Raw genomic sequence first — 24,130 nt, forward strand, 5'->3', positions numbered from 1 at the left:
TGTAGTTCCCGCCCCGCCCACGCCGGCCCGGCCCCAACCCGTCATCCCCCAAAGAGCTCCGCGGCCCCGCCCCGCCGCCAGGCCTCGCCCCGCCCCGCCCCGCCCCGCGGTGCCCGGAGGCTTAGCGCCGGGAAGCAGGAACAGAGGCCGAGGGGGACCAGGGCAGTCGCTAGACGGGGACTCAGGAACAGAAACCAAACTTGACTAACAAAAAGACGGGAAGGAAATATAACCAGAAACCATCGACTGCTTACAGTAAAGTTACAAAGTCAGTGGATTTTCTTTTTTGTACTTTCCACTTTTTCTTAAATGACTGTGGCCCCAGTTTTACAATGAATGAAAGCTATGTAATAAAGGTCACATAACGGAGCAGCTTTTAAATCCAGGCAGTGTTATCCATGTCTCAGCTTGGCTTCTTTATCAGAGCTGCGTATCCAAGTGGTTAAAGTATACACAGCATGTAATTCTTTTAAATGGGGCTCCTGGCAGCCAACACAAGAGAGACAGAGGGACAGATTTCACATCCTACAAGCAAAGGACAGAGCTGCCAGTTTCCACTGCACGGGAGTCTGGCTTTATCTCACACCTAACTTTAAAGGAACTCTCTGGCTTCTATGTGCACCTGTGAAGGAAGTGTGAACAGGGACAATCTAGGAAATCTAAACAAGGGCACGTTCATGACAATCAACACAGGACTGTATGAAGGGACAATAGGACAAGCCAGCCATCAGGATCCCAGCTCAGCACTCTCTCCCACGGTGGCTGGAAGCAGACCTTGGTTCCTGGCCACTGAGGCCGCCTGCATAAGCCATTAGCCATCCCCAACCCCCACCTCCGCTGCATTCTAGGACAACAAATGCATTGCCAGTACGCCATGGGACCCAGCCAGGGCCAATCATGTTCCCTAAAAGCTGCTCCTGGGCTCTCAGTGCAGTTTTGTCAGGAGGAGTATAACTTGTAACCAGTGCGTACAACCAACCAGTCGTCCTTCCAGCCTCAGCACCAGCTCTCTCTCTCACACGTATGACATGCCTCTCGGTCTCCTTACCCAGGCCTCTGACTGTGACTTCACTTTCAAAAAAATGTGCCAACCCTTATGAACTGATGCAGGGAATATAAATTGGTGCAGATACTATGGGAATTCCTCGAAAAATTAAGAGCAGAACTACTGTATGATCTAGCAATTCTGCATCTGGGTATTTATCCAAAACAATGAAATCACTATCTTGAAGAGCTATCTGTACCTCTACATTCACTGCAGCATTATTTACAACAGCCAAGGTACAGGGACAACCTCAGTGTCCAAGGGCTGATAAACCAGTAACAAAGGGGTGTGTGTGTGTGTGTGTGTGTATAAATGGAATACTCTTCAGCCATAAGTGGGAATTCCTGCTCTTTGCAAGAATGTGGATGGACCATGAGGGCATTATGCTTAGTGAGATAAGTCAGAGAAAAACAAATGCTGTGTGATCTCACTTATATGTGGAATCTAAAAACACCTGAACTCACAGATACAGAAAACAGACTGGTGGTTCCCAGAAGCAGGGGTGGGGTGTGAGTGGTATGGTGAAGGGGGTCGAAAGACACAAACTTCCAGTTATAAAACAAATACGTCCCAGGGATGAAATATTCTGTGTGGTTAACACTGCTGTGTTGTGTACTTGAAAGTTGCTAAGAGAGTAGAACTTACAGGTTTTCATCCAGAGGAAAAAAACATTTCAGTATGTGAGGTGATGTATGTTAACTAGACTGATTGGTGATCGATTTGTAATGTGTACAAATATCAAGTCGTTATGTGGGTGGCCAGGAGTCAGAAGTAAGGGGTTGGAAGGGGATCCAGGCGGAAGTTGCTGGGTTCTGAAGGGGCAGGAAGAGGAGAGGGGCACAGGGACGTTCCCCTACATTCCTCCTGAGCTGCTTCCACCATGGAGCCTGGGCTGGGCGGACAAGCCACGGGCCCTGGGAGCCTGCAGGACTGAGGTCGGGACTTTGAGGGGCTGTGCACACAGTTGCTGCTGTTTCGATGGGCTCGTGTCCCTTGAAACCTAGGAAGTGAGGCCTGACTTCCCGAAAACAAATCCCTTTGAGGTGGGGGCTCTAGGCTGCAGCTGGTCTCATGCCCCACCCCTGGGTCCCCCTCCCAAGATGCCCCTGTCCTGCCTCTAGGGATCCCAGACACCACTTCCTTGCACCTGGCACCCAGCTGACTCCTAATCTGTGGGGTCAAGCCTTCCTCCATCCCGGCCACCCCAGCGCTTCAATGCAGGGATCGGGACTGCAGATCCCTGTAGGTTGGGCCCTCTCAGCTCTAGACCAGTAGAGTCTGGGAGAGCACTTTCCGGCACCAGGGCCCTCCAGGGTCCTCCTCTGTGCTCCCTACCCCACTCTGAGGGGCCAATGTGGGAGGCCAGGGAGTGGAGGCAGAGGGCGAGGGGCTGATTGGAAGGGGCCACAACCCCGTCCATGGAGAAAGGTCTGGGCCTGGGTGGGGGTGGACCAGCTCCCATCCTCCAAGGTGCTTTTCCACCAAGACAAAGTTGAGGCTCTGGACCTTGAAGGACAGGCAGCAGAGAGAGGACCGTCGTGCAAATCCTGCTGGTGGAGAGAGGGAGGAGAGCTGCTGGCCCCAGAGTGGGCAAAGCTCCAGCCAACAACCAACGTTAACCAGGGAGGCCTCCACCCCGGGAACCAGAGCAGTCACTTCCATAGGACTGCCTGGTGCCTGAGAAAACTCCACAGTGACCCTCCGGGCCCACAGCCTGGCTGCGGTCAGAACGGACTCCAGGGAAGAGCCCAGGTGACACCAGCGGGCTCCGAGTTGTTCCGACACGTCTTTTCACCCCTCACCCTCCCACCCAGCTTCTCCAGCAACAGAGGTGAGCCTCCTCTCACCACCCTACCCCAGGACCCCTGGACGACGCTGGAGGAGTGGCTGTCTTCAGCCTGGACAAAGACCTCGGGGCAGAAGGCCCTGTTCCTCTGCCCACTCCTCCCAGACGTGAGGCAGAGGAGAGAGTGGAGGTTGTTGGGGGCGGGGATATTGGGGGCTGTTGAGACATGGCAGCCTGGCCCCATTGGATGCCCACTAGTGGGGGCACTGGCAGGGGCTTTAATAGGGGAGTCCTGCCCCGAGGGTGTGCATTTGCTTATTGAGTGGAAAGGGACCCTCTTCCACACAGAAGGAGAAATAGCACCTGACTTTAGCCCTGCCATTTCCTCCCTGCTCCCCCTCCTTCCCGCCAAGGACACGGTCACCAACAGGCCTCATCCTTGTTTACCTCTGCGACCCTCCCTAGGAGGGTGAAGACACCTGGCTCTTCTGGAGGCTTCTTTCAGACATCTCCCCACTGGAGAACCTGGCAGCCTGGGCTGCTCTCCGGAGCTTCCTGGAACAGGGATGGAGGCCTTCTGGGGGGTCCCCGCCAGCTGACTGTGGAAGGCCCAGCATCATCCATCCTCACGCTCTCCTGGTGGCCCCTCGGAACATCCTGGGATGCCGTCTGTGCAGAGCAGTAAACTAGGTTCCTGGGATGAAACAGAGATTCGGGCCACCATTTAAAATCATCACCAGTAAACTGCAACTCTGCAGGCTCGGCAGACCGTGCGAGGTAGCCCTGGGCTGGAAGGACCAGCTCCTCTGTCCTCCTGGGTCTCCGACCTTCCAAGGAGAACGTCGTCATGCCAGGTGAGGCATCTACAAGATGCAGGAGCGTCAGCCCTTCGGGGCCTTTGGGGACTAGTCTCCAGGAACCAGGCCATGCATTGGGGTAAGGTCCTTGGCTTGGATCCCATCCATCCTGGTCCCACCCCATAACCAGAACCCAGCTCTGAGACGCCGTGGGGGGATGGGGTGGTGTGCACTCCAGCCGCCGTCTCCTTCTGTATCTTTCTGCAAACAGGTGCCTCCTCAGGTCCGCAGCATCTGGGGCTCCACTGCCAGGTGAAGTCCCAGCTGCCAGGCCACCTCAGGGAGGGGACACGGGAGGTGGGACTGCCATCAAACACCACCTGCCAAGCCTGCAGCCACAGGCCGTCTGGAAGCCATGCTGGAGGCCCGTATGTCCTGCCCTGGCCCAGCTAACAGGATGGATGGCTTCTCTTTCCTCACTGAGCGTCCCACGGGGAGAGTCTTTTGGTCAGAGACAGCCTGTGTGTGCTTCCCACTTCCCAGTGCAGCTCCTCTGACAGGGTTGTGGGCACCAGGCTCTAGATAGAGCCACAGATGAGGTGGGTCCTCACAGGGAATGGTTGCAGCTCCAGGCAGCCTGCCCTCCACTGTCAGCCTGAAGCCACCACCGCCTCCTGCCACGTGGGCACCTATGAACTGCAGCCAACCCTGCCCGTCTCCAGCTCTAATCAAGGGCCCCAAGGAACCAAAGGGGGTCAGCACGGCCCCTCCCCTGCAGGCACCGGCCCAACCCAGACCTCCTGCCCAGAACCTTGGGCCACGCTCTAACTCTTTTCTGCCCGACGCCCACACGGTGCCAGAGGTTCCAGGAAGCAGCTGCCTTGTTCAGTGCTGACCCACCCACTGCCACTGCCGAGGGCAGCCTGTGCCCTGGGGATTCACCGGGAGGAAGAAGGCACCACACCCCCGCAGTCAGCAGACCAAGGAGTTCACAGGGGCCAGGATGTCAGGCCTCTCCCAGCCCCTGCGCCCCAAATGCACTTGGGGAGGTCAACACATCTCAACGACTTAGGCCTGGAGGCTGCAGACCCTCCCAGCACTGGGCTGCGGGCCTCGGGGTCACCCTGACAAGGAGGACACTCTGCTGGCCCTGCTCTGAAGGGCAGCGTCATACACCCTGGTCGCTCCACACACCTGCTCAAGGCGTTTCAGTGGGTGACCAGGACAGGATAATATGAACAAAAGTGAAGCTGGCTGAAAATGCACCAAGGGCACACTCTTCAAACCCACGGGCACGTTGCTATGTGCCGGCACCACCCCTGAAGGGCGGAGCCCAGGTTCCTATCAACTTCAGGAGAGTGACTTAAGAAATACACTCTGCATTTCTTTTAGAAACTTTTATTGCGCATAAAATGGCCCATTCCCCTTTGTAGGTGAGTTGTTTCCACTGCTAAAGTTGTTTTCTGTAAACTCCACTTTCTGCCCTACTGAAAAAAATCCTGCTCTTTGAAAAGATCAGGAATAGCCTCTCATTGCTGGTCAGGGCAGCTGGAGGATGGCTCCTGGGGTGAAGGCCGGAAGACGCCATCTGGGCAGGCTGGGCCCTTGGCCTTGGCATGGGCCTGCTCACACCCAGCGCTGCAGAGGGAGACTTCCTGCGGCCCTGCCCACGTGGGGACGCGACAGGAGCCGTGCATCCCCAGAGCTGGAAACTGCAGCAGCCTGTCAGCAGACACTCCAACAACCTGCACACTAGTGGTTATGAGATGGAGTGTTCAGAAAAAGCGCTCTACTGGAGCCTGAAGTCGCAGCACCGCGGAAGGAGCTGGGGAGCATTTCTGAGCTTCTCTGCAGCTCCAGGCCTTCCTCATGTCGGCAGACACGGTGTGCTTCCGCGGGGCGGTGCCGCGTCCCTTCTGGCTACTTCATAAACGCGTCCTTGTCCCGGGTGGGCAGGGGCTCGCGGGACGGGCCTGGCAGTCATGGTGCACCGGGTGGTGGGTGGGAAGGGTTGGCAAAGGCCACACAGGCGATGAATCCTGTCCCAAGCCCAGTGTTATTGGAAGGCTGGGGTTTAACGATGGAATCTAGTAACACCCTCTGCTCCCCTGTTAAGAAAGGAGAACAGAAATAAAGGCTCTGCTTCAACAAGCAGGAAGTGAAGGTCAGAGCCACGAGCTCCCTGGATTCCAGGGAGTGACAGACGACAGCTTTGGGACAGACTCAAGAAGACAGTTCTCTGCTCCTCTGCAATGAGAATGAATGTGTTCAAGTTGAGGCACGATGTGGTTCCCCAAGGACGTTCCGAGGCTGGTGTGGATGCCCCTCATCCTGCCCTTGCAGCCTCCCTTTCCAGCATGTGGTCCTGCTCCACCAGATGGGCTGGAGGACCTCAGGACAGGCCTGGCACCGACCGAGCTCCTCTGCAAACAGGCACGGCCGCTGCAGATTCTGATGGCTCTGGGTGCTGGACATGGTCCAGCTGGCTCCATGGTGTTTCTCATTCCGTGCCTCCCCACGAAGAGGCATGAGCAAGGGGCTGGGCAGAAGCTGCCATGTGTGTGTGTGTGTGACTCCCCGACCAGAGTCCCGTCTGCGTGCTGTCACCGCAGCTCCGGTTGCTGGGTCTGGGCCTCACCAAGCAGGGTCCCTCACGCTGGTGCCGCAGCCCAAACTGTCTTCAGTCAACATGGGACATGAGACCTTGGCTCCAAAACAGAGAAAAACACGGGTCCTATGGACCCGGGATTTCAACAGGGAGGATTCCGAGCGGTGCCTGGCCAGCAGCCTGGCCTCCAGCAGCTCAAGTACATCCTGATGAGTGAGCGGTGCAGACACGGACACCTGGGGCCAGGCACAGGGGACGGGAGCAGCGCACTGGGGCCCACACAGGGTCTCTCTGACAGGAGGGCTCTGGTCAGCCCCAGAAAGAAGGGGGTGATGAATGGAGGGCAGCGCAGTCAGCTGGGACCCAGCTCCACGCCCCGACCCGGGTGCCGGAGCATCAGGGTCCCAGTAAAGATACAAAAGTGAAGCTGCTTCAAGTATAAAAAAATAAGTTAATTGACAAAAAAAGTCCCCAGAGGCTGCATCTCCCAGGCAGTCAGCCTTGTTTGGTGCAAGCACAGGAACCAGGCGTGGAGGATGGCCTCCCACCCGCCGCGAGGCGTCCATGACAAGAACTCAGGGCCCCGCCTGACCCCAAAGTCAGTATTTTCCAGTGTTGTGAATTAAAAGCAAATGCAGCAGCCGCAGGGCACAGCCAGGAGAGGCCTGGGGTGTGGGCTGGGCTTCTCGTCCACTTCTGCGTGGTGCCAGGGGAGCGTGGTCACTGCGTCCTTCCAGGCACCTTCCCTAGGCATACCCCCACACTCTCGCGCTCTGGAGTGGGCAGGCAGGGGCCTTCCTCCAAGGAGGCTGAGCCGCTGGACAACCAGCTTCGCCCAGGGCTCCCCACAGCTCGGATGCCTGAACCCTTCTCAGAGCCACGTGGGCCCGAGTGCAAACTCCCCTCGCAGCCCTGGCGTCCGGGCCGGGGCTCTGGGAGAAACAGCCCGACGCAGGCAGTGCGCAGACCGGCCGGGCCGGGCGAGCGCTCAGGACCAGTGCAGGCTGAAGCCCTTGGACAGCATGGCGGCCTCCAGGTCCCGGTCCTCCTCCTTCTCCCGCAGCCGCTGCTCCTCCAGCAGGGCCACCAGGGCGTCTCTCTGCTCCACCACCTCCAGCATCTCATTCAGGATCCTCTTCTCCTCCGCCAGCTCCTCCTCTGTCTTCAGGTGGTCTGGGCAGAACCACACAGGTGAGTCCTCCGCGGGGCGGAGGCAGGGGCCCGCCCCGCCCACGCCCCGCCCACGCCCCGCCCCGCCCACCTTCCACCGCCATCCGCTCGCGGAGCTCCTGCTGCAGCCGGCTCTGTCGGTCCTCCAGCTCCAGCTCCCGAGCACTGGGGGTTTAGGGGAAGGGAAACAAGGAGCTGACTGGTGGCGGTGGCACAGCCCTCGTCCCCCACACTAGGAGGGGCTGTGCTCCTGGGCCCACGGCCCCCTCCACCCCCGCAAGGGAACTCACAAGATCATCAGTTCCGACTCGTAGCGCACCATGGCGTTCTTCTCCTGCACCAGCTTGAACCACTCCTGCATCAGCTTGGGGTCGTCCTTCTTGCCCATGCCTGCCGAGAGAGGGCGTGTCGGGCCACAGTGCTGCTGTCTCCCGCCAAGGACTGTCACACGGGGACAAATGCGGAGGGCTGCCTGCCGCACCCAGGCCAGGCCCAGTGTGCCTGGGGCCACAAGGGCGCCACGCTCCCCCCAGGGCAGCCTGCGCCTTCCTCTGTCCCCCTCTGCCGGCCCTCACCCGCCAGCGCCAGCGGCTCGCTTGAACCCTCCTGCTGGACCGCTTGCTTTCTCTGGGGGAGGTTCTCAGTGCTCTGCCCTCCTTTTCTCTTTTCCATTGATTTCACATGTATTTGGGACTTGCCGGGTCCTAAGTCTGCTTTGAGGAGACCAGTCTAATGAAGAGGCAGATGGCAGACTGGAAGCACACTCAGCCTTGCTCTCTGGGACACTGAGTGAGGGGGCCAGCATTTCCCTGTGGCCACTGACCCGAGGCCGCCTCATTTCTGACATCCTGACCAGGGAGGTAGCTCTCTCAACCTTGTGGCCCCTCAGGCTCCTGACAAGTGCTCCCCACACCCCCTGCATGGCAGCACGGCCCCAGGAGGCGTGGGGGTGGGGGTCTCTCCCAGGGCAGGGAGACTACAGGTTCCCGGCTCTGATCCAAGTCCAGACACAGCTTCTGGGGCTGCGGCCGCTCACACTCAGCTGCCTGTACCCCTCAGCCGACATCAGTCTCCACCAGCAGTGGCCTGACGTCCTTCAGGCTCAGCTGCTGCATGGGAAGGGAAGGAAGAGCCTTCCAAGGAGCCACACCATGGAGGGGACACCAGGAAGTCCACAGCTGTGGTGGATCCCGCCCAGGTACAGAAACCAGACTGTGGTGGCTCTTGGCTGTTTTCGGATTACAAGCTCCCCGCAGTCTCAGGGAAGCTGGGGGCTGTCTTTCTAGGGAACTGCATGTGAGCACAGCTGGTACCTCTGCCAAGGACACCATGTGCTTATGGGCCCTGAAGTCTTCTCACAGCTGAGCTAAGAGGTCTCTCCGAGGTTTTGAGGCAAGGGTCGGAAGTCCTCTCCCAGGAAGATCAAACCCAGGGACCCGACCTCCCACCCCATGCAAGGGCGGGGCACGTCTGCACTGCGCTGTCCTGGGCCCCGCTGTGCAGCACAAGCTGAATGCTGGGCCAGCTCTCCCTGCCCGCCCGGCAACTCGACTCTCTGGCTTCAAAAGCAGCCCCGTCCAGCTGCACCCGTTCCTTCCTGAGCGGCTCTGCACGGGGCACCCATGGGGCATGGAGGGTGGTCCCGGGGTGCCAGGACACCTCCCTCACTGCTTGAGCCAGCTCCAGAGGGATGGCCGAGATGGACGTGGCTGGTGGCGGTCAGCGGGGAGCGAGCGCCGGGGAGGGAAGAGGAAGGTTAGCGGGTTAGCAGGAGCCACACTCCCCGGCCCCACCCGCATGCGGTCAGCGACAATCACCACCACACGGACTGCAAACCAGACAGTGAGCACACACACTCGGCAAGACACAGGGAAAGAAGTCTGCTTTCAGTGCTTGTCAGGAGTGGGGCATCTGTGCAGACCAGTCTTGTAAGGACAGTATTCCTCGACTCCACCAGCACAAATCACTGCCCACAGGGCGGGGGCTCCTTGCCCGCGTCCCGGGATGTGAGGCGGAAGGGCCCAACCACGAGCGGTGGCCTGGAACTGCGGTCACTGCAGCCTGAGCGGCCTGAGGGCTGGACCTGCTCCCTAGCTTCACCCCACTCCCCAGTCCCCCCGAGACAGTCGAAGGGATACTGTACCTTGTGAGGGACTGCCACATACTCAGGGGTTTGTAACAGGGCTACCAGGTGTCAGAGGAAGAAGAGAAAGAGCTGGGCTTCGGGTCCCTGCTTGACTAGTGTCGCTACGCCCCTGAGAGGCCGCGGGGAGGAGGTGGGGTTACGTTACCTTCCTGGACACAGCAAGGGCAGAAGGAGAGAGGTCTACGCCGTGGAGTCCCGCCACTGGGCTCAACTTCAAAAAGGGCCAAACAAGGAGGAGGAGGAGACGACACGGACAGAGAGGAGGAGGGGGCGTTCGGAAGTGGGGAGGGACAGGGAGAAGGTGAAGTGGACAAAAAGCATAAAAGTGAGAAAGGAACAACAGGAGGAAAAGAAAAAAAATACAAGAAATGGAAAAGCAGAAGCAAGGGAAACACAATCTACAAATGAGTTCAGCCCTTCCTTCATCCAGCACAGAAACTGGGCAGGAGCAGCCCTGGGCCCGGGCGGGCGGGCACTCTGTCCTCTTCAGGTCCTTGCTTGGGGGGGTGGGAAGCTAGGAATGACCACAGGGCGCCTTTGAGGCTTGGGGACCCTCCTTGAAAACACCCAATGTGCCAGCAGGCCTGCCTGAGTGAGAGTTCTCAAGATCACCATGTGGGTAAATCTAAGTGCTGGGGTTCTCCTGGTGTTGAACCCACGGGGGCAGCACCCTCTGATGGGCCCCGAGGGCCGACACCCGCTCTGCTCTGACCCTGAGCAAGGACTTGTTGGCCCAATGAGTTCCCCAGAGGCAGCCCCGTCTGTATGAATTACCACCCCGTGTATGGCCATGGAGAGCGTCTGACCACCCCTCTCTGCCCCTTCCTCTCCTCCAAGGGTCGACACCACAGCGGGCACACTGCTACACTGTGGACAAGCCCAAAACTCACAGAAACAAAGCTGGGGAGTCATGGACAGGGCGACTGAGAGCAGACGGCGTGCAGGGGACATGGCTAGACTCGGGGCCTGGGGCTCTCAAGGGGGGGGGACTGCTCAGCAAGGGACCATCACAGAACCACAGGCACACGAAGGAGCCATGGCCCCCGGGGGCGGGGAGCAGGGGCTGGGCCATTAGAGACAACCCTGTTGAGGTGAACATGAGGGCCAAGCAGACATGTGCTGACCGAGAGGTCCTTCACCTTGCAGCGGGGGTGAGTGCAGGCACCGTGTGTTCTCTTGCTTTAAAGTCCTTTTGCGTGTTCTCTATAGGCTTTTGTGTGTAAACCTGGTATCAGGCGAAACTTCAGGACGAAAGCAGAGGCTCTGTGTGTGTGGTGGGTGTGTCAGGCTCTGTGTGTGGTGGGTGTGTCAGGCTCTGTGTGGTGGGTGTGTCAGGCTCTGTGTGTGTGGTGGGTGTGTCAGGCTCTGTGTGTGTGGTGGGTCTGTGTCAGAGGCTGTATGTGTGGTGCGTGTGCAGCAATCACAGCAATCCAGTGTTCTGGACAGATGTGGCTATGACCAGCTGGTCACTGAGGCAAGCAAGAAGCTCCTTTCTTACAAACACCCTCGGCTTATACTCGTCTACATCCAGCGTTCTCTGCCTCAAGATTGGCGCTCAGACACCTGCACACACCCTCAAACGATAGGGTCCCCACCTCTGCCGCCCCCTGGGATGGATGTTACACACAAACAGGCTGTGGAGACAGTGGAATAGCATCTGTGGTCGTCAGCAAGGTCAGAGACTCAACACGGTCACACGCATCCAAACAAGGAAGCCTGTGCCTGCAGGTGCAGTGAGAACATGCTTCCCCTTCCAGACATCACGGAACACAGCTTTAGACCCTTTTATGCAGAGCACATCTCAGACACCCTTCCATACAGAATACAGCGTGAGACCACAGAACAGGACTCAGGACAGAAATCTGCAGGGCCTCCCCAGTGACAACGGGCAGTGCAGACACGAAAGGGCCAGAGCCCTGAAGGGTGGGTTGTGACGCTCTTCTTAACCTTTCTGAGTGCTCTGGTGTTTGCACAGTGAATACTTTACAATCAGAAAACCAACCAATAAACACTGTTTTAAGAAGAAGAAAAACCAACCAAGCAAGGCAAGTTTCCAGCCCAGACCTGAACCTGACGTGCGTGTGCAAGGGAGGCACAGAGGTGCAGTTTGGAGCTAACCTCACCTTGTCTGCAGATGACATAGATGCGGCTCACCCGCGGGAGGCAGAGCAGTCGTCCCTCTCACAGCAAACAGAAGTCGCGTACGTGAGTCTCGTCAGGGACACACTCCTGTTTGCGCATCACTCACAGACCCCAGTCACCACCCTGAGCGCCCACAGCCCATGGCCCTGAGGGCGCGACAGGCGCCAGCACCCACCCTCCCCGACATCGGAGCAGGCCACACCAGTCAAGAGTTTGAAAAGCTGAACTTATCATCATGCAGCCAGGCACATCCCATGGATTCCACAGGGCAGTGTGTACTGAGCGTGGGAGTGTGTCAGTGATCAAAACACGGGCATATGGGCGGCCTCATCGAGCCCCAGCACCGGCCCCAGCGGCTGCCCGGACAGTATCGGCAGCTCTGCCGTCCAAGGAGGGCCCCGAGGCTCAAGGTCAACCGTGCACACCCTGGCCAGGATCTGCCTCGCTCCTCCCCCCCAGTGCAGAGGGCCTTCCTTCAGGAAGCAAACCCGACACAGGGAGGCAGCCGGAGGATGGGGCAGGCGCCAGATCTGGAAGGGTCACTGCGCCGCCCCTTCCCGCCGAATAGAGAGGCCCAGAGAGGGTGAGTGGTGGGGCTGGGGACACAAAGCGGCCTGAAGCCAGTCTCGGCTCCCTGCTCAGGGTCGCCCTGACACCACCTTGCCTCTTTCATGGCCTGGGGCCGGCAGGACCCCGCAGGCTGTGGACAGCAGGCAGTCACGGCCAGTCTGGTGGCAATTCCTCCTCTCCCCTCGTCCTTTCTATGCTTCCACCCCTCCCATGTCCTCATACAGGCGCTGTCCCAAGCACTGCACCCGCCCTCCCGCCCGCCGCCTCACTGCAGGGACCCTCAGGGTAGCTACAATGCTGCGGCTGGTTTTCAAGCGGTGTGCTGCATCTGACGGGATAGAAGGTTCTCCCTGACAGGCCTGGCCTACAAGCACAGAGCTGAGGAGATGCCTTACTGGGAAATCCAGTATGAGACAAACCTCTAGACTGGGGGGAAACGAAGAGGGAAAAGCACGTGAAAACTGAGCTCTAACAAACACACACAGAAGCTGGGACACGCCCACACACAGAGGCTGGGACATGTGCACACACACACACATGTACACACGCAGGCTGGGACACACACATATGCATACAGGCTGGGGTATGCACACATGTGTGTGCACACAGACTGAGACACACAAGTGTACATGCACGCACGCAGGCTGGGACACGCACACACACGGGCTGGGACACACACAGGAATGCTGGGGAATCTCGAGGACTGACATTTCCTAAAAGCAGAACCAAGCCAGGCTCATGCTCAGACGGAACAGATCAGCCAACAATCTGCCAGCATCAACTCAGAGGAGCAGACAGCACAGGAAGGCTCAGAGTGGGGAGGGCAGGTGGGGGGGCTTCCCGACCTCCATCACAACCCATGGCAAAAAATGAAAACCCCCTCCCCAGTCCCTTATGCCATTTCTAAACCACTCATGCTCTTTCCACTTCCCCTGGAGATGTGCAAATCAAGAGGTGAAGTCTGGAAACTGGAAGTCGGGTGTAAATATTTCTAATTCAAAGTTCTCTGGAAGAGATGCAGTCCTCTCCTGAAGACGTCCAAGCCTCCTCCCTGGTCTACAGCAGAAAGACTGGCAGCTGGGCAGCAGGGCCCTGTTTCTGTTCCTTAAAGGGTCCTCTGCAATCACACGGTGCAGCTCTGTGAAGAGGAGTCTTGATACTCTGGCTCAAAAGGAGACTTTCAACAGGTCTGGAGCCTTTAAAAGTCAGCTGAGAGCCACTCTAAGACCCCAGCGGGGCATGACAGTGCGACAGGCAGGGGCTCGGCAGGGACTTCAGCCTGGACTTCTCCCTCTCACCTCATAGGAAGCACCATCGGTGCTGGGTTCCTGTGGCCCTTTGAGGATGCAACCTGGTGGGCTATAGTCCATGCGGCCACAAAGAGTTGGATACAACTGAGCACATGCAGTAGACAAGTGATCAGGCTCTACATCCCAGGGTCCGGATTTCAAGAGGGTAAAATTCCACCAAATAACGAGATTGCCAAGTGCTCCGCGGAGGAGACATCAGCAGGAACTGAAATGGGAGCTGCTTCTGACATCCACCTTCTCCTCCCAGACTTGTGGGTGGTGGCAGCCACCACGTGAGGGCGGAGCCCCTAGAGCCACAGCGGGCTGATGGGCCCAAATCAGACAGCAGGGGTTTATAATTCAGAGATACACTAAGCTCCTCTTTCTCCATATTTCACTCTCCCCTGGAAACTTGTTGGAATTCTAAATCCAGAAGGCTGGACGCTGGAATCCAGGGACACAGAAATGGAAACAGCCAGCGTTTTATCACTCAAGCATCAGGAATGAAGGGAACAGAACTGGCCACATGAGGTCATCAGTGTGGCTGCTGTTCTCAAGCTGGGATGGGAGGCTGAATGCAATTTCAAAGAAATAGGTTTGACAGTCCTTCCCAGGAGACTTTGAATTAAACAAAACAATTGAGATTCATTTGGTATCGACACAGATGTTCCCAGAGGTGTCAGGAGGAGGCAGAAAGTGAGCCCAGGACATTAGTCGGGGTGGGATCTGTTAGTTGGGGTGTAAGCATGAGCCCTTTTACAGCACCAATGGCTATGAGGTGCCCACACCTGGACACTGGAAGCTCAAGCCCTGGAGGGCCGTGTAGAGGGTGGACCCGGGGACCCGGAGTCAGAAAGCAGAGGGGAGGCCAGGACACCCACCCCAAAGGGGCCGGAAGCCTCCTTACTGGTGTAGCCTCTCTAAAACCAGTGCTCTGTCTTGAGTTGCAATTACAATCATGCTTGGTTTTTAAATGAATGGGCCAGGAAGAGACTCTCTTAGAAGACTGGAATTATGGTAAAAAAAAAAAAAAAATGAGAGATCTTGCCCGCTCTTCCATTCTGAGACCACTTTCAGGAACAGAGTCTGCCTGGGAGACAGAGGTCTGACCTCCTGACTAGGATGAAGGACTCCAAGAAAGCGCTGGGCCTGGGAGCCCCAGGAGTAGCCACTGGCTCAGCTCCTGACGCAAGGGCAGCCATCCGGGAGAGTCACCACCCAGGTCTAGAGGCGACACTCCTGCCTGGGTGCTTCTCTGGTGCAACACGAATGGTGAGCCTCGTACAGCAAGACACCCACAGACTGGACTCCTCGGAGGCAGCGGTTCTACTGTAGAAGTGGCCTGGGACACTTGCTAAAGCAGGTGACCAGGCCTCACCTCCAGGGTCCCTGACTCAGAAAGTCAGGGGTAAAGGTGGGAGGAGGCGGTGAGACTCTGCAGTCCTAACAGGCCCGGTCGGGAGGCTCAGAGGCTGCAGGAACCACACACATGGGACCGGCCTCGACTCCTCCTGAGTTTGGGGAAAAGAGGACACAGGAGTCCCAGGACAGTTGGGGGTGCATCTCAGAGGCCTCTCCCGGGCACCTGGACCTTTCAGGTCAGCATGAACATGCGCGGATGGAGGCTATGGGCATCCTGGGGGAGGTGTGAGGGAGGGGCCCGGGAAGGTCGTGGTGGAGCGTGTGCATGCTTGCCTGAGTGTGTATGTTCTCACACGTGTTGCTACCATCAAACGACCAAATGGTGTCAGTGGGGCTGGATGCAGATTGGATCGGAGGCTGATGCTACGGCTGGTGAACCTCTAAATTTACAGAGAATTAAAATACCCCAGCAGCAAGGGTTGTCTCAGGTCTCCCCCGGCACGCACGTATGGGCGAGGCCGAGTCAGCACACCGCTCCATTTGAGCTGGAAAAGGGCCTGTGCTTTACCATCCGGTTATGGTTATCAGGTTGACTTTCTGCTGTTTGTGAGGAGGGGGCGGGGGCGGGGGGAGTCAGCAGGGTTAGTTCTGTAACAGGTCTGCATACATACCACCCAGATGCAAGTCGATGAGGTCAGTGTAATAAGACTCTCCCCAATAGTCTACAACAAGGAATCGGGGAAGCGTTATTGGACCAGGTAACCCTCTGGACCCCCAGTCCCTGGCAGTCAAGGGCGTGAAGCATAAGAAACACCCAAGGAGGCAGAAAAAAGCATGCGTTTCCCCCAGGAACCCCCACAAACATGCTTCAGCCACAGGCCTCCTAGTGCTAGGGGTGGTCCCGAAAACCAAGGTGAGGGGTGGGGGGATGGTGGGGGGCAGCGTGTAGCCAACCAGCAGCTAGGACAGGGCCTTGGCTCTGCTGGAGATCCTGCTGGGATTCAACCTCATTTAATTCAGACTTAGAAAATGTGAGGGGCAGGTCAAAGGCTATGGACTTCCCTAGTTTCGCAGAATCAGAAGCCCCAGACTAAGAGGCTGAAGGCCAGACATGAATGCCTAAAGAGGCTGTGTTAGCCCTCAGCTTGCCTGTCCACACTGACCCCAAGCAGAGCAGAACCACACCTGCTAAACGGGTCTGAGCGAAGGAGGCCCTGTGGCCCTCAAGGTCACAGGTCCCCAGAGAGCAGAAAAGAGTGGCGCCTCGCTCCACAGCTGCCCGCCAGCACTCCTGTTCGTCACAGCACGGCGAGGGTGACCCCAGGACCATGACAAATGCAAGTGCACTCAGCTGCAGCTCACCACCCTTTCCTCCTCATCTCACAGCCCAACAGCTGGTCCCGGCAACCTGCAGTTCCACATGAGGGCTCCCTTTGGGGGACACAGACACCAGAACGCTGAACGAGGCTGTCCCAGTAGGTTCCGAAAACAAAGAGGGCTTCCCAGCTGCTCTAGACCACACACTTCGGGAATCGCAGTCTTCTCTGAGGCTCTGACCCCAGACCTGCTGTCTGGATGCACGTGAGCCTTCTCTGGAGGGCAGCTTGGCCACCAGTGACACCTCAGAGAACCCATGGACTGAGACCAAATGGCTGGTTCAGGAAAGGAGCTGACCAGTGCTGCTCAGCCCACAAGGCCTCCTCAAGGGCTCGGCCACCAGCGAGCACACCAGCAAGACGAAAGGGACATGAAGCTCAAGAGAAGTCTATGTCACCAGGTGGGAACATAACCCAAGAAGTGAGGTGCTTGAAATGAAGAAAGCAAAGCTCTGGGTTCCCATGTCCAGCTACTCCATCCTGTTTCCGAAATGCACTGTGGGAATTTCCCAACAGAGGTACCACTGCCTGTATATGAACCGGAGATGCACATTTGGACAGAAGTGCTGGAAAGTCTTGCTTAGCGGACTCTGGATCAGAACTCTGGTTTTCACCCTGCTCTCTGGACTGCTCGGGATCTGCAGGTGGTATTCTGGGCTCTCCCAATACCTGACTCACAACTACTTCTAATTCAGCAATAAATTTCAATAGGACACACCATGTTCGAATCTGTGATCCACCAGCTTGTGACCCATGGAAGCCCATCACCACACTGACCCGTGCTGTCAGGTCAGCTTGCTTCTGTGTGGCCCCAGCACCACCAGGCTTACTTGGCCTGGTGTGTGAGTATCTGTCCAACCTGTCAGGACACTGCATTCATTGACTTAAGTCCGAGCCTGTGAGCAGTCTCACTCAGGGAACCCACCTCTCAAAGCATCCTACCAGCTGACCCTCCAGGCACAGACTGACCCTCCAGGCGCAGGCTGACCCTCCAGGCACAGGGTGATCCTCCAGGTGCAGGCTGACCCTCTAGGCACAGACTGACCCTCCAGGCGCAGGGTGATCCTCCAGGCGCAGGCTGACCCTCCAGGCACAGGGTGACCCTCCAGGCGCAGGCTGACCCTCCTGGCACAATGTGAACCTCCAGGTGCAGGCTGACCCTCCAGGCACAGGCCGGCCCTCCGGGTGACACGACACACAGTACAGCTGGCTCTGGGTTCATGGCACATTTGGGAGCATATATCTGAGGTCTGTTCTTCACCAGGAATCTAAACTGCAGTTGGATCCGTAGTGACTCTGCTGCGACAGCAGCTCCGACTTTAAGCTTCAGACCCCTAGGCCGTTCTCACTGTGCACATGCTGAATTCCCATGGCTGCACATGACCTGCTTCCGTTTACAATCACCACCTCTGCACACCAGGGTGCCCACCCTGCAACCAGGGCTGGGCTGGACACTGAGGTTCTTAGCCTTGCAGTTCTCTATCACAACCTGCATTTTCCAATCTGTGTTCATTAACATTTAAGAGTAACTTCTTTTTTTTCACTTTAAACTTGAAACCATAATTTATCTTGTAAAGAGGGGTTCTGTTGCTGATAAAACTGCTTGAAAACCACTGACATAGATGAAATTCTGGCTGTATATGTTTGCACAGAGGTAATTATCTAAACAGCTACAAAGAGGAATTTCAGCAAAATCCAAGGCCAGTCTCCAGTGGGCCTTTCCTCTGGCCCCTTGGCAAGCAGCAGCCCAATAAGGAAATGCCGAGGGACCATCAAGGACACACCATGGGCGGCCAGCAGGGCCATGAGTGCCGTGGGGAACATACGCTAGGACGAGGTCCCTCTGAGGAACCACTTTCCGCCATGGCAGGTGGGATCTGAGGGCCCAGGGCCCTCCTGGCACCTTCAGCCAGCAGAGACAGGAGCAAGGGCAGGGCTGCAAGTCCCCATTCACACCAGGTACAGGACAGCTCCCTCTAGGAGGTCAAGGCTTAACTGAGGAGGCTGGGTCAGGGCATGCACCGTGGGGGCACTGCCCGTGCACCTGAGCCCCCACTCCTGGACACAGGGTCCAGTTTTCACTCTGTTAGCACTGAGTCCAGGATCAGGCAAGACCAAGACGTCACAGCTCATCTTTCCGCCTCATCCCCTCTTCACCTGAAGGTTACCCCGTGTCGACCGCTGGCTGTATTCCGTGCAGGAAGGCCCCGAACAGGAGAGTTCCTCTGTGCCTGCCTGGCTCCATACCGAGCGCCGGGCCTCCAGAACCCCACAGACGCGTCCTGACACCAGGTGCTCACTTGGAGGCCAGCCTCGGTCAGTCTTCCAGCAAGATCAGAGGCAGCGATGGCTGTACCAGTGGCCACCTCTTCCTGCTTCTTTGGTTTATCCTCAGCCCACCTGCCCGGAAACTCACTCCACCCCACCCCGGGACTCAACCACGACAGCACCTGTCTTCACTGCAGGCTGCATGAGCCCATTCTGACCCTGGTTGCAGTGCTTGCCACAAAAGGGTGGAGGCTCCAGCCTTGGGGACTCTGGGGAATGCAGGGAAGAGTCCCTCGAGTAGGGGTGGGGCTGCAGTGGGGCTGGTGCAGGGGTTCAAGGTCCTGAACCAAGAGGCCATCCTGGGCGCTCGGTGTCCCCTTGTTTTCTCTGCAGGCTCTGGGGAGAGTGGTTTGACTGCACAGCCCCAGTACACGGCCCTCACAGCCTCCTCCCAGGCTCTGCTCTGCTCTGCTCAGGCTCTGCCCAAGTGACCGCCTCTAGGACAGAGCCTAGACCACCCTGGGGTGTCTGTGACGTCACCCACAGCAGGGCCTGTGGGGGGTGGGGGGCTGTGCGTGCAGTTCTGTGATGGCCCCTTGTGCACAGCCTGCCCTGCTCCCAGCTACTGTCTTCTTGGGGAGACAATGGGGAGGAGAGAGAGGGGGCGGCCCAGGGCATCACCAGCAGACACGGGGGACGAGGGAAGGGGGAGCCCTGAGACGGGGGGTGGGGGCCAGGCTCGGGGAGCCCCAGACGCACAGGCCTTTCTCCTCCTTTGCTTCACAGGAAGCCCCAGGTCCCAGTGACGAGAGGACCAGAGAATCCTGCTGGAGACCCACTGACTCCGCGCGGGGGGCGGGAGCTAGCCTCCCGCGAAGGGTGGGGTGGGGCTCTCCCAAGGACCCTGTCCTCTAGGCCCAGCGGTACCTGCTTCCCCGCGCAGCGCCTTCTCTACGGCGACACCCCTCTCCTCCAGCTGCCGCTGCTTCTCCTCCACCTGCTCCAGCTGCCGCTGGATGATCTGCGGGCAACACACGGTGAGTGTGAGGGGCGAGGGGAGGACACACACTGTGAGGGGGAGGAGTGGACACTGAGGGGGGATGGGTGGACGCAGTGAGGGGGATGGGTGGATGCAGTGGGGGAGGGGTGGACACTGAGGGGGAGGGGTGGACACTGAGGGGGGAGGGGTGGACGCAGTGAGGGGGATGGGTGGATGCAGTGGGGGAGGGGTGGACACTGAAGGGGAGGGGTGGACACTGGGGGGGAAGGGGTGGACGCAGCGTTGGGGGGAGGACACACAGAGAGAGGGAAGAGGGGAAGGGAAGAGAAGGGGTAGAGGGGTGACCCCTCAGGCAGCCAGGACGCTGGGATCTGGGTGGGTGTCTGGGGCACACAGAGAGGCTGAGAATGCTCCAGCAGGGCTTCCTGACAGTGTGGAAACCCTGCTTCTACAAGATTAAAAAACACCCAGCACAGACTTGCAGTTGCCAAGGGGGTGGGGAATAAAGAGGGAAGGACTGGGACTTTGGAGTAAGAGGTGCAAACTATTATATACAGGATGGATATAACAAGAGCCTACTGTACAGCACAGGGAACTGTAGCCAATCTTCTGGGATAAACACTCATGGAAAAGATTTTTTTTAAAAAAAGCATGTCTATGTGCATATAACTGAGCTACTTTGCTGTACAGCAGACATTGGCATAACACTGTAAATCAACTACACTTCAATTAGGGCTTCCCAGCTGGCACTGTTGGTAAAGAACCTGCTTGCCAATGCAAGAGACACAATGAGACACACGTCTGATCCCTGGGTCGGGAAGATCCCCTGAAGGAGGGTATGGCAATCCACTCCAGTACTCTTGCCTGGAGAATGCCATGGACAGAAGAATCTGGTGGGCTACAGGCCATAGGGTTGAAAAGGGTCAGACAAGACTGAAGCAACTTGGCACACAAGCGTACTTCAATTAAAGAAAAAAACACCAGCAACCACGTGGCGTGGACCAGACACACTCTGCAAGGAATGAGATTTCCTGGGGATACTGGACCCCTGGGAGGACCCTGCACCCAGAAGCCACAGTCTTTTGTTGTTTAGTTGCTAAGTTGTGTCTGAATCTTTGTGACCCTATGGACTGTACTAGCCAGACTCCTCTGTCCATAGCATTTTCCAGGCAATTCTGGAGTGGGCTGCCATTTCCTTCTCCAGGTGATCTTCCCGACCTAGGAATTGAACTTGTGTCTTGTGTACTGGCACACAGATTCTTTACCACTGAGCCATCAGGGAATACTTTATATTAAAAAATTACTTTTTGTTAAAAGGGAAAAACAAACATCAGAAGGCCTGGACCAGAGGACAGCACCAATCTGTAAATCCAGGTGCATCAGAGGCCAGTTGGACTGGCTGGTTTACAGTGGTTATTCCAGAGCTGGGAACCTGGGAGACTCCAGGCTGGGCATCTCCCTTTCCACCAACAGCTGCCCCCAAGCCAGGCTTCTGCAGCTGCATCGAGCCAGAGGTGCAGGCCAGGGGACAGTGGCTCCGCCCCTCCTCCTCTCTCGCGCTTGTGTGGATGCGGACAGCAGGCTGGGAGGCTCTGCTGCCCTTACCTGGGCGCGGTGCAGCCGTTTCAGCTCCTCCTGCTTGGCCTGCCTCCGAGCTGCCTTCTGCACACGCCGGGTCAGCTTGGCGTTCAGCTCCTCCTCCGTGTAAGTTCTCGGCTGGAGGGGACAAGAGGGTTTCCTTAGTAAGCGGCTGGCTGGGCCGGTGTGCACAGACACCCAGCCCTCGTCCCTGCAGGAGCCCCACAGGAGACGCGCCCCACGGGGCAGGGGTGGAGGCCAGCTGCACACTGACTGCCAGGCAGTTAGGACGTGGGCAGCCTTTACTGCGGAGACCACCGTCCTACAGTTTCCCACGTAAGGACAGCTGCTTTCTTAGGACTCTGGGGGTAAACGTGGTCACATATTCTCCCCAAGCCTCTGACTTGTAGGGGAGAACGCAAAGAAGGAAAGAGAAAAGCCAGGATCCTTTTACTTTTCTCTTTGGAATCAAAAGCCCCTTTCTTCGGATGAGCACCACTTCCGAGGCTCCTGGAGGAAGTCTTGCCCGAAGTAAACAGGTGCTTCTATTCTGAATGAAGCCACATTAACTGATGCGGCCTGAGGAAGGACACAGGTGAACTGGATGAACTCGGGCCGAGAGGGAGGGGGGACGTGCTCCAGCAGGGCAACAGCTGCTCCTGCAAAGGTGTGCCTCGTGAGCACAGTGAGTGCGGGTGCAGGGGGTGACCACTGGGCTGACTGAGGTTCGGGGGTGGGGGCTGAACAAGGGACAGAGTCATGGCCGCAGCCCGCCCACCTCTTTTTTGGACTTCTGGGAGGTCCGCTCGAGGACATCGTCGCTGGAGAGGTCTGAGTCCTCCGAGCAGCTCAGCTGGCGCCGGGTCCGCAGCTCTGAGGGCGGGGCCAAGCAGATAGTGACTAGCGGGCCCACCCCCCGGCGGCCCAGGTGGGGAGTGAGGTGTGGTTCTCCCCAGTTTGGTTCTGTCCCCGCACCTGGAGCCATAGGCCTGGATGCTGACACACACCCAGGCAGGAGCCCACATGCACCAATAGGCTGTGTCCAGCTGCAGCACCTTCCGTAGGAAGCACAGCCACCCCATGGCCCCTGCCCAGCCATTCGCTTGTTTTGGAACATCCTAAGTTTGGCTGCCTCCTCCCTAGGAAACCCCAGGGGAGGCAGGGCAGCACAGGCAGGGGGTCTTTGGAGGGAACTGTGGGGACGGGAGAGCCTGCACCCCAAGCTGTGCCCAGGGCGGGGTGGGGGTGCACTGCCGAACCTGGTCTTGAGATGGGAGATGCCCTGGGCTTGCCGGCATCCACTGTGGTCCCGCTGGAAGGGGTACTGGGGCAGGACTGGCCGTCGCTCTTCTTCTTCTTGTCCTTCCTGTACCCGGAGAAGACAGACTTCCACAGAGACCTGGGCTTGGTGGCCGCTTCCTCCAGAGTGCCAGGGCTGGGCCTCTCCAGGGGCCAGGCCTCGCCCTTGGGCTTCTTCTCTTTCTTGCTTCTCCGAGGAGAGAAGAGGGACGACCTCTTCTTGCTCTTCCCACTGGAGCCCTCTGACGAGGTGACCGAGCCATCCGGGCCCCCTGAGTCCGAGGGAGGGGACAGCACCTCCTCACTTGTGGCTTCGTGCCTCGGGGCAGGCTCCTCGGGGCCCTTGGGGGGCACGGCAGCGGCTCTGCGGGGTGCAGGGGTCCTGGGGGTCCCGGTGGCTGTAGCCGCTACGTCCATCTCCTTCATCCTGCTCAGCTGCCGGGCCATGGCATCCCTCAGTGCCTGGCTCCGCACCGACTTCTCCCGGGCCCGCATGCGCTCGGCCGCCAGCTCCTTGGCCTCGGCCGAGACCAGCGGCAGCCCCCGCTTCTGCAGTGGGACCCCACTCTCTGGCCCCTGGCTGTTCTCCAGAGCCAAGGGCTGCTTGGGGTGGGGCCAGTGGGAGGGGGGTGTGAAGAAGGTCTCCTGCAGACTCGAGTCCTCCGTGCGGTCGTCACACGTGTTGTCGTCATACGTGTCCTCCACGTCGTCCGCAAAGGGGATCTCATCCACGCTCTCCACAAAAGACTTCCGCACCTCCTCCTGGGGACGCTGGGAAGGCTCCCGCGGGGGCCTCACGCAGACAGCCGGGGGTGGGGGTGCCAAGGCCACTGGCTGCCCTGCCAAGGCTGGCTTCCTGTGTAGGGTAGCGGGCTCCTCATCAGGCGGCGGGGGCGGCGGGCTGGAAGGGGGCGTGAGCATGGTGGAGTCGGAGGTGTTGAAGCTTTGGCTGCCCAGTGTCCTGGTGCGGGAGGAGCTGCCCTGTAGGCCCAGTCCCGAGCTGCTGGACAGGTCTCTGTGCTCCTCCCGGGGGCCCTTCGGCTCCCTGTCGGGCGGGGACACAGGGGTGGGTGGGCAGGGCTGGGCCCCCTCGGCTGCGGGCAGACCCAGCTTCCTGGGGACTGGTGGTGGTTTTAGGAGCCGGAGCCCCTCGCTCTGGGGTGCCTTCTCTGCTGGATAGGCCTTCAGGGGCGGGGACTGGAAGGCGGGCTCAGACCCCGGGCTCCGGCGCACGGGTGTGAGCCCCAGGCTGCGGCGGATCTCGGCACTCTTCATCCAGAACTCTGCCACCAGGTCACTGCGTTTCAGAGCCTCGTCCCCAGGGAGGGGGCTGCCTAGTGTGTCCTTGGTGACCCCTTGGTTCTTCATGGGGAGGGGGGCGAGAGGGGTGGAGGTTCTGGCCGGCACAGGCTGGGAGCGGATGGGGGACAGGGTTGGGGACGGCACGGTGGCCTCAGGGGACGGCTGAGGCTGGGAGCAGATGGGCAGTTGGGTGGGCGGGGACTGGCGCTGCGGGCTGGCAGGCGAGGGTGGCATCCTGGCTTCAGGCTGCGAACGGATGGGAGGGCGAGCTTCGGGCTCCGCTGGCGGGGTTGAGGGCTCCAGCAGAGGGCTCTCGGCGGGTGACCCTACCCTGGCGGCCACAGTGGCAAGGCCGGGACGGGCGCTCTGTGGGAAAGCAAGGTGACAGGAGC

General features: G+C 58.5%; 1 protein-coding gene across 17 annotated transcripts in view; it reads right to left on the reverse strand.

The window, feature by feature from the left end:
• Window positions 1-4,248: 4,248 nt before the first annotated feature.
• Window positions 4,249-24,130, reverse strand: part of MICAL3 (microtubule associated monooxygenase, calponin and LIM domain containing 3) — a 141,732-nt gene continuing 121,850 nt past the window's right edge. For 6 of the 17 annotated variants that reach the window (XM_088837470.1, XM_055396245.2, XM_088837467.1 and 3 more), the window contains 8 exons: window positions 22,397-24,104; window positions 21,916-22,010; window positions 21,165-21,275; window positions 19,487-19,580; window positions 9,698-9,763; window positions 7,697-7,796; window positions 7,498-7,571; window positions 4,250-7,409 (listed from right to left, as the gene is read on the reverse strand). In XM_088837470.1, coding sequence (XP_088693596.1) covers window positions 7,225-7,409; window positions 7,498-7,571; window positions 7,697-7,796; window positions 9,698-9,763; window positions 19,487-19,580; window positions 21,165-21,275; window positions 21,916-22,010; window positions 22,397-24,104 — 2,433 coding nt within the window. In that variant the 3' untranslated portion in view covers window positions 4,250-7,224. The other 11 variants (XM_088837473.1, XM_088837475.1, XM_088837474.1 and 8 more) reach the window with 7 other exon arrangements.

Source organism: Moschus berezovskii, chromosome 6, assembly GCF_049115385.1.
Source record: "Moschus berezovskii isolate FMDL1 chromosome 6, NW_MosBer_1.0, whole genome shotgun sequence".
Taxonomy (NCBI): Eukaryota; Metazoa; Chordata; class Mammalia; order Artiodactyla; family Moschidae; genus Moschus; species Moschus berezovskii.